We start from the raw sequence: 10,112 nt of genomic DNA on the forward strand, positions 1-10,112 counted from the left end.
TATCGGCGACAGGAAACGTTGTCTTGTAGAAGGTGAAGCCGTTTTGGATGCTGGACACATCGTATTTTGTGGATTAAACTCTAACAACAACACCAAAGTTCATGTTGCTTTAGTGTTGCAATCTCAAATACAGTATTGGCATTTTAATACATCTTAATTACAGGGAGAATGCACGTGCAATGCGGGGCTGTCTGGTTTTTGTAAACATGTGATAGCATGATTATTACACGTTAACAGGTGAGAAGTATTTAAATATTTTAAACTGTATACACCATGTTCAAATATAAAAACATAGTTTTATTTATCATAATAGTTAAAATTAGTGCCAATCTGAAGGTTACCCGGCTGAGTCATTCAACACTTATACAACATAGGTCAGTCAAAAGTTTGTAGCACACATTATGTTGTGTGTGTGTGCGTCTCATATATCCAAAACGGCTTCACCTTCTACAAGACAACGTTTCCTGTCGCCGATATAGTCTAGAATTTGACGTAAATTCAATGATTTGTTCTCCATTTGGTCCTCGCAGTAGTCGTCACTGATAGAAACTGAATCGGCTCAGGCACTGAACAAACACGGGGTCGTTCCCTTATCCTGTTTCGTCAGCCATCTTGGCTCAAAACAGCGCCCTCTGTCGGATTTGGCGCTTGCCTATAGAAACGTACGGTATGACTCATCGAGCGAACTCGAAACGCGAGCGGAAATACGTCATTCTCACTTGGTTACGTATGTCGTTAAGCACCATGGGATTATTTACAAGACATCAGGGTTTGCGACTATACCGATTTGACCAATCAACTCGAGTGTAACAAGTTGTAAACAAAGCAACGAGAATTAGTTTACACGTGTTACAGTTAAAAGTTTTGTCTTATTCGCATTTTTTACCGGATGCTCGCCCATTGGTGTTTAAAAACAAAACTATTCTTTCTGGGTAGTTTGATTCATTCTTGTGTATTATCGGTAGTAAAGACAAATGGCGATAGAAAAAGCCTAGCTTTACGTTGCGTTCCAAATTGCAATTTCAAAGCCTCACGGGAGCCCGATATAAGTTTTCTTCTATTCTCATACGGAAAACAGATGATTATTCGGAAATCGGTCGGTTANATGCGCATGAGGTAAACCTCGTTTTTGCCATTCAACAGAGTAAAGCCAACAACGCGTTTCACCAAATACCGAGTAATGTGTAATCAAATTCATCAAAGATTTTAATTTTTGTTTAAAGACACGTGCAGTGACATCATGACGGTGCATCGATGTTTGACCTGGCAACAGTAAACTTTTGATTTCATCCCAGTTTGGATTACACGTAAATGTGATAAAAAGATCAGGTCGGCCGTATGCACGTACGTAAGTCATGGCATCTTGAATATATTCCTGCATATGACGCGGGCTACCAGTGTATGATGATGGGAGAATATATGCGGTACCAATATTGTTGATGTCATTCCTTGCATCTACGTTGCCGATTACGGCGTCACGTAAATGAATGTACTCCTCAGCACGAAGTTTTGCTTGATTAAGTTTTATGTATCGTAATCTCTTGCTTTCGATTTTTACATACATATCGACAATGTACTGATGGAATAGCTGTCTGCATCGGAGAATACCATTATCTTCATTGGCACGAATCATTAGTCGATATGCATAGTAGTTCATAGCACTAACTTTCTTGTTCAGTTCTTCACCTGCAAATAAATATAATTATGAGATTAACAGAAATTATTGATTAAAATAAAATCATTTTAACATAATTTATAAGTTGTACCTGTAGTTGGATTTCTTTGTTTAATATTGATATGATATCCATCTTCTCCTTCCCAAAATATCAACGGATACTGCAAAGCATCGTAAGAACGATGATTGTCTTGAATTATTTGCATCGTATTATCTCTGCGTTGTATGCGAATATCTCGACGTTCACATGGGTCACCAGCCATAACGACTGCAACTTCATTAATAGTTGGAACATTATATGTGCCTGCGTGCTCTCCATAGGGCACTTTGTCTGCTTTAATGACAATGACGTAGTTGTCGTTTTGCAGTCTGTTAGAAAGAGTCTTAAACAATCGTATCAATTGGTTATGGTTTTGCAAAAACGTTTGCAAAATATCCACAATTTCTCGTTCTTCCATCCTCTCTATATGGTTGTAAAGGCAGCGTGTATGTGATTGTTGCTCCTCATCGCCCATAAAATAAATTTGTAGAAATTTTGGATCGGCATCAGGCATTGGAAGCAATGAACCAATTTGGTGGTACACCTGACCTTGAATCTTGAATGTAGATTCAAAATTACGACCATCTTCATTATGAACAATTTTTGTTGCTCCAAATGATGTCATTTGGAAGCATGAATTGAATTTACGAATTTTTCGCAAAAACAATTTCGATTGAGATGTGGTTCCGGCTAAAAGTGTTTTTAAAGGTTCCGGTGGTGGATTTAGCGATGGCAGTGAAATTTTTCCAGATGCGCAACATNAATCCGAATTGGTCCAGATCACAAAGTATCCCGTATCGCCAACAGCGATCATAGGCCTTCTCTATATCAAAAAACACAGACACTAAGTGCTGTCATCTAACAAACGCTTCACGTATAGATGTTTCAAGATTTACTAAGTTATTAGTGGTACTTCTGTTCCTACGAAAACCACTCTGATGTGGTGAAAAGTATTCATTTTTCTCTAAGAGATACATCAGATGTCTGTTTAACATCCTCTCAGAGTTTACACAGACAACTTGTCAGAGAGATTGCTCTGTAATTAGAGGGATTCTTGTGGTCTTTACCTAATTTGGGAATGGGAATAATGATAGATAGCCTCCAAGAGTCAGGAAAAGTATGTTCTGTCCATATTCTGTTAAACAGATGCAGGAGATTACAAAGGGAATTGTTCGAAAGATTTTTAATCATGCTGTAGTGGATTTTATCCGGGCCTACAGCACTATTCCCTGAGCGNTTAATATTTGACAGTGCGATGGTAGCGCCGTCTGTCGGATCCAATGTAAAACATTCCAAAATCAACAACTACTAATAAATTAAAAATTAATTAAAAAAACATTGTCCAGCGGACAAAATTGTGAATCTAAACCATTCTCAGATCCCCTTGAACCCACACAAAAATTTTCATCAAAATCGGTCCAATCGTTTAAGAGAAGTTCAGTGACATACACACTCACAGAAGAATTATATATATAAAGATTTATATAAAGCAAATTGTATTATCGCTCACATACAAACTGTATTACACCTGTGTAATTAGTTCATTGCAAGTGGCAATGTGTCTGTATTATATTGTACATAGCTATTGTATGTATATGTTTATGTATTTGTATTGTAATTTGTTTTGAATTGTAATTTGTTTTGAATAAATTCTCTGATGCAGACGCTCGGGGGTCCCTGTGGGGACCTTTGGTTGCTCTCCCTTCATGCTATCCTATCTCACTTTATTTCCTCTTCCTTCTTCTTCTTCTTTTCTCTAACCTTCCTTCCGTATTCATGAAAGGGCAAAGTCTGTTGCTGAAAGCAGACAGCTCTCTATGTCTTTCCTTAACATGTCAAGGGCTGCTGTCTCACTGATGTTAATAATGTCACCAGGATTCCAGTTTGTCTGAATTAAGTGGTGATACAGTTCCCAGTTAGTGTGTCGAGAGATTCTAAATTTCGGTAACGGTGTGGTTTCGTCGATCACAATCTCAATATAGTTGTGATTGCTGGCCGAGTGCAGATCAACAGTGTAGCACCGGATTTCGTTGGTGTTTAGTTTTTTTGATCCGAGGCAAATGTCGATCCAACTGTCCCTGCTAGTAGATGAGAAGGTAGGAAGCGTGCTAGAGTTGAGAGACGTCAGCTGTAATTGAGTCATTAACTCCTCCACCAAGTATCTCCTGAGGTCCTCTACCGGACTGTGCCAGAAGTGGGCCTTGGCGTTGAAGTCCCCTGAAATGATGATCTGGTACTCTTGGAGCTGCTGGACAGTGGCGGCGAGTAGCTCGAGCGAATCGTTGAGGTCCCCGGAGGGGGGACAATAAAACGAGATGAAGATGTAGTAGGAGGTGATAAGGTTAACACTGACNCAGTTCCCAGTTAGTGTGTCGAGAGATTCTAAATTTCGGTAACGGTGTGGTTTCGTCGATCACGATCTCAATATAGTTGTGATTGCTGGCCGAGTGCAGATCAACAGTGTAGCACCGGATTTCGTTGGTGTTTAGTTTTTTCGATCCGAGGCAAATGTCGATCCAACTGTCCCTGTTAGTAGATGAGAAGATAGGAATCGTGCTAGAGTTGAGAGACGTCAGCTGTAATTGAGTCATTAACTCCTCCACCAAGTATCCCCTGAGGTCCTCTACCGGACTGTGCCAGGAGTGGGCCTTGGCGTTGAAGTCCCCTGAAATGATGATCTGGTACTCTTGGAGCTGCTGGACAGTGGCGGCGAGTAGCTCGAGTGAATAGTTGAGGTCCCCGGAGGGGGGACAATAAAACGAGATGAAGATGTAGTAGGAGGTGATAAGGTTAACACTGACAGTAGTAAAACTATTGCTGCAGTGCTGAGGCAGCAGCTGTAATTCTATGTTGTCATTAATAACCACGAATCCCATCTTGGGGAGTCCATAGGATCATGATGCTGGATAGTACGATAATTCCCGAACATGGCAATCTTATTTTGGTAGGTGTATGGCTCTTGGATAAATATTATATCTGTATTTCTATCGGTGGCCTGTTGAATGGCATCAGAGGCTGCAGCTTTGCACCTTTGGAGATTTATTTTTAGTAACTTCAGATTGCTGCTATTTTGCCTACACCCCATAATTGGTTTGTCTTATAGTTAGAGCCTTCATTTTGTTGGTAATGGGGCAATTCAGATTGAAGGAATTGTGATCTTTCGGGTATTTATTATGTTCAGGTTGGTCCTTATTCGCAGCCTTACAATTGACGCAGTTAGGTGTGTGATCCAGTCTACGACATTCGTTGAACCTATGTCCCTTACCACAGTGGCTACATTTCTGCTTGTTAGGCAGCTGGCGGCCAGATGGTTATAGCCGCAGCATTGGTAACATCTGGTAAGGGGAATGTAGTCATTCAGGTATACCTTCGCCCATTGGATAGCGATATGCTTAGTACGGATAAGTAGATTCCTGATCTTGGGAAAGGTAGAGAGCACTATGTGCCGACAATTCTCCTTGGTAGTATTTCTATAAAGGATGGTACTTATTCTGGTGTTGTCTATGAATTCGGTTCTGTTTATACTTTTGAGATCTTCATTCTGGTCATAAATAGTCGGTATCAGATCCACTTCATCCACCAATATGGGCACATTTGTGAGAATGATTCTTGGCCATCTGCCTTCAGAAATTCTGCTCTTTACTTTTGGTGAAACATCTGCGAGATTCTTAATTGCATCTTCTAAAATTTGTGCCTCTTTATGGCTATCAGTACGGAAGCACAGACCGTCTCCCTTGACTTCTCTGATAGACTGGACCCTAATTTTTAAGTTGCTCGGTTTGATCTCTTTTATGATTTTGTTCTCTATTTGAGCCATGTCTGTGATGTTGCCGCCATCATCCGTTTTGGGGTACAATAACACAGCAAAACTTCCACCTGACCCTTCTTTATTTAGCTTGTTTTTAGAGATTTATTAATTACCTGAGTGGTAAAACTGGGTTTAGAGTTTAGCCTAGTGACTCCTGCATAGGAAACGGGAGCCGGAGCTGCATCAGGAGCCAATGGCTGAGACAGTGGAGTGTGACAGTTGGATCTAAGCTCTCGGAGAATACCGTGAAATTGATTAAGACAGGAGTAGATTCGTGAGATCCTATCTTTGACCTCCTTCCTTTCATCGGATTTTAGATTTGTGCTGCATTTTGCTGGAAGCAGATCCAGGATTTTTAGGAAGTGTTGATTCGCTTCCTCTAATATCACATCCTCAAGTGGCTGAACCACTACGTTCGTGTTATCTGCCTCAACCACAGACACATTGGAAGGCCGACATTGGGACGGCATAATTACCAAAGTAAAGTGCACAGGAACCAATAAAAATATACAAATAACAAGGCAATAGGCCTTAATAATACTAAGCAATAAAACTAACCTTACGAACTAATAACTTAAAATCCGCGAGAGAAATAGTAGAAACTTAAAAACAGAAAAATTAGCGAAAATAATTATATTTAGTACCGGACTAATAAATAGGCGATAAAATGCCGATTCGAAAGATAAATTACACTTAGTAAGACACCCAACATGACCCGAGAATACGGACCGAGAGACCGCCGAATTAGGGTCAGGTAGGATAGTTGACCCGGCCACGTGGTAAGGTCAATTACCTTTGCCTCCTTTGTACGACCCCAATTTAAAAAAGGCCATAACTTAAAAATTATGATAGATATCGTGATGAAATTTAAGCCGCAGATAGATAAGCAGACGATAATAGAAATACCCGAACATGGTGAGCGTCAATGGCCCGACCGGCCCGCACGAAGACCCGAAACACCAATATTACCGGATGTTATAAATTAAAAACTAGGAGACATAGAGAAAAAAGGAATATGGCTGATAAAAGAGGATAAAAAGCCGGATAAAACTATATGCCACAAGCGGACTTACCAGCAGAATTCGCCCGGAAAATGCGCCCTGAAAACCTGGAATTTCCGGTGGCCGTAACTCCTGAACGGCTAGTCCGTTCTGGAAAATATGACCGGCATTCGAAAGCACTTAAAAAACAGAATCCATCGGTGCATAATGATCCACAGATTGGAAAGAATTAACTACGATATGGCGATCCAAAGACGGAGCACAAACTTACACTAACGAGACCGGGTAGAGAGAGAGAGAGTTCTCTCTTTTCGACGGCACTCATTTTCAGTGCGAAAAGATAGCCAGATAGCATTGGCTGTTGCTTCTTCAAACATTGCTGCAACATTGCTGAAAGAAGGTAGAAAGGCTCACTCTGCATTCTAACTGCCCTTGAACTTGATGCAAGTAGAGACACCTATCTGTAATATTTCAAAACAAAGTAACATGGCACAAGTTTTGAAGGACTGTAAACTAATAGTTTGGGATGAATGCACAATGGCCCATAAGAGTGGATTCGAAGCTCTCAGTAGAACATTAAAAGACATAAGAGAAAACAATAGCTTGATGGGAGGGGTCACTGTGCTGTTAGCTGGAGATTTTCGGCAAACGTTACTCGTCATACCTAGGGGTACATGGGCAGATGAAGTAAAAGCATGCTTAAAGACTTCATATTTGTAGCCACATATCCGGAAACTTGCACTCCAATACGAAAGTCCATTTAAGTGGTAATACATCTGCTGGGGTTTTCCCTGAAGTGCTACTAAAAATAGGCGATGGAAATTACCCTTCACTGGAAGGTAAAATCATAATTCCTTCAGATTTGGGTACAGTAGTTACCTCCTTATCAGAGCTAACTTCTAAAATATATCCTGATATAAGTAACATCAAAAAGATGCCCACAGAATGGTTGTGCGAGCATGCTATCTTAATTCTGAGAAACGATAAAGCAGCCGCAATTAATGATATTCTATTAAAGGCCTTCGAAGCTCAAGATCTTGAATACAGGTCTTTTGATTCAGTGATCCAAACGGACGACACCGTCCACTATCCGACCAAATTTCTTAATACTCTGAATCCTCCTGGTCTGCCATCACATAAACTCATTCTTAAAGTCGCAGCATCTGTAATAATATTAAGAAATCTTAATCCACCATAATTATGCAATGGTACAAGACTACAAGTAAATGCTTTGCATAAGAACATTGTAGAAGCTACAGTGATCACTGGATGTGCTCGGTTGGTTGGTTGGTACAAGTTTTCTGGCACAAGGGCCATGCTGCGCCATGGCAAAACGTAAAAAAAAAAAAATAAATAAATAAACAAAATATATATAACAAANTGCCCCTCAACTACCAGGATCCCCCTTTCTGGCATATGGGATACCACGCACGGCAAACACATGGGTGGGCGTTCAGATCCCAGGGATGGTAAAGAAGAGTTACTAAATCATCTCTGGGAGGCCTCACCACGGACAGGAACCCACATCAAGGGGGATGTGCTCGGGGAGAGAGAGATTTTATCCCAAGAATACCATTAATATTATCAAAATATCCGTTAGAATTTAAGAGAACACAGTTCCCTCTCAAGGTGTGTTTTGCCATGACTATTAATAAATCACAAGGACAGTCACTGAAAATGGCCGGCATCGACTTGAATGAAGACTGTTTTTCTCATGGACAGTTTTATGTCGTATGTTTCAGAGTAAGCTTTGCGAATAGTCTGGTCATCTTAGCCCCAAAAGGCTGTACTGCAAACGAGGTTTACAAAGAGGTTCTGGGGTAACTGAAACTCTATTTTTCTGTAAGTATTTATAAATTTATTTATTTATGTTTTTTATATATTTACATATAATGTCATTTATGTTTCGAAAAAAAGTTAAACTCAGATTTATCGTATCTCGAAATCCCATAACATTTGAAACTGGAATTTAGATGCATTAGCAGTCGATAGTTTGAAACAAACAAAAATCAGTAATTTTACCAAATTAGCGACAACTAATGATTGAGAATCTTAGTAAAGTACCGAGAGAAGGCTATTTCTATCAAATTGCAAAATCCTAGCGGGCAAAGCCGCTAGTAATTTATAAAAAGCACTTTTTTTATTCTGAATGATAATATATTTAAAGTACGAGGCCCTAAACATTACTCGCTTCAGTTTATACTTTGATGAGATGCTTTCAGAGATTTTAAATAAAATGTTTCTTTAATAGTGAATAATTTTCTCTGTTTATATTTAGGGAGAGATTGGATCTGCACGGATTCGTCAATCCAAACAATATGAATTATTTTAGATTCCGTGCCAAGTGGAAGAAAGGCCTCCCACAGCATACAAACAAACAAAGGATAAGGCTTTACTCGGTGGTGTAGCCCTAGAAAAAGTAGGAGAGGGATGAGGGGAAAGAAATGGAGGATAGAGGGATTGGATGGGGGATAGGGGATAGGGAATAAGGAATAAAAGATTAAGGGAAGAGAGGGAACCGTTGGCACCTGTCGGGAACCGTTAGTCCGGTGGAGAAGTCACAATAAGATACTAAAGGTANGTCAGCATCTTCATTTCCTTTTATACCTACATGGCCTGGGACCCAACAAAATTTTACAAGGAAATCATTCGCAGTAAGATAGCAAAACAATTTACGAATTTTAATCACTATAGAGTGAGAACTAGGTTCACATGAGATCAAAGCCTGAAGTGCACTAACTGAATCAGTGTAAATCACACAGTGACGATGACCTTTTCTAATTACATACTTTAAGGCTAAGTGAATAGCGTGCAGCTCTGCAGTAAACATAGATGAATTCGATGTAATTTGCTCTGCCACGATTTCATCCTGGCAGACAAAGGCTGAGCCAATGTAATCATCCGATTTAGAATCGTCAGTGTAAATAGGAATCAAATTCCTGTCATTGTGTTGGATTTCTGAAAAGTGCTGTCTGTAAATGTAGTCTGGAGTAGATTCCTTGGGAAACTGCTTTAAGCAGAAGTCAACATTTATCACAGTAGTTGACCAAGGTGGTATACTATCAACCTCAGCCTGTAAAATGTTGCTTGTGTTCAGGTCAATCATGCTGCTTACATTCTCCATTCTTATGGCGAATGTAGGGACACTACTTGGACGAGCTTCAAATAGCCTTTTCAGCTGAGTATCTGATACTGTACAATCAACTGAAGGTTTAGTATAAGATTTCTGTTTTATATAATAAAAAAGAGACAACTGTTCTCTCCTAAGAGATAGTGGAGGCTCATAAGCCTCCACATACAGACTTTGTACAGGAGAGGTGCGAAAGGCACCAGTGCACAAACGTAGAGCTTGATGATGGATTGGATCCAGCATCCGAAGGGTAGATTCTCATGCAGAGCCACAAACAATGCATCCGTAGTTCAACTTCAAGCGGACAAGGGCCCTATAAATCCTGAGCATGGAACATTTGTCTGCTCCCCAGGATGAGCAGCATAATACCTTTAGAAGGTTCAGAGATTTTAAGCATCTACTCTTCAGGTTGCGCAAGTGTGGCAAGAATGTCAGTTTTTGGTCGAAAGAAACACCTG

At 40.1% G+C, this 10,112-nt stretch overlaps 2 protein-coding genes across 2 annotated transcripts; one reads left to right on the forward strand and one right to left on the reverse strand.

The window, feature by feature from the left end:
* Positions 1-1,063: 1,063 nt before the first annotated feature.
* Positions 1,064-5,993, reverse strand: LOC111637002. Its single transcript, XM_023382405.1, has 3 exons — positions 5,637-5,993; positions 1,767-2,538; positions 1,064-1,686 (listed from the first exon to the last, which is right to left on the reverse strand). Exons 1-3 carry the CDS (start codon positions 5,991-5,993, stop codon positions 1,064-1,066), a joined length of 1,752 nt encoding a protein of 583 aa, XP_023238173.1.
* Positions 5,994-7,010: 1,017 nt separating this feature from the next.
* Positions 7,011-7,722, forward strand: LOC111637003. The gene is made up of 2 exons (XM_023382407.1): positions 7,011-7,168; positions 7,245-7,722. Exons 1-2 carry the CDS (start codon positions 7,011-7,013, stop codon positions 7,720-7,722), a joined length of 636 nt encoding a protein of 211 aa, XP_023238175.1.
* Positions 7,723-10,112: the final 2,390 nt, after the last annotated feature.

Source organism: Centruroides sculpturatus, unplaced genomic scaffold (assembly GCF_000671375.1).
Source record: "Centruroides sculpturatus isolate CEXI.00-Female unplaced genomic scaffold, Cexi_2.0 scaffold927, whole genome shotgun sequence".
NCBI classification, from domain to species: Eukaryota; Metazoa; Arthropoda; class Arachnida; order Scorpiones; family Buthidae; genus Centruroides; species Centruroides sculpturatus.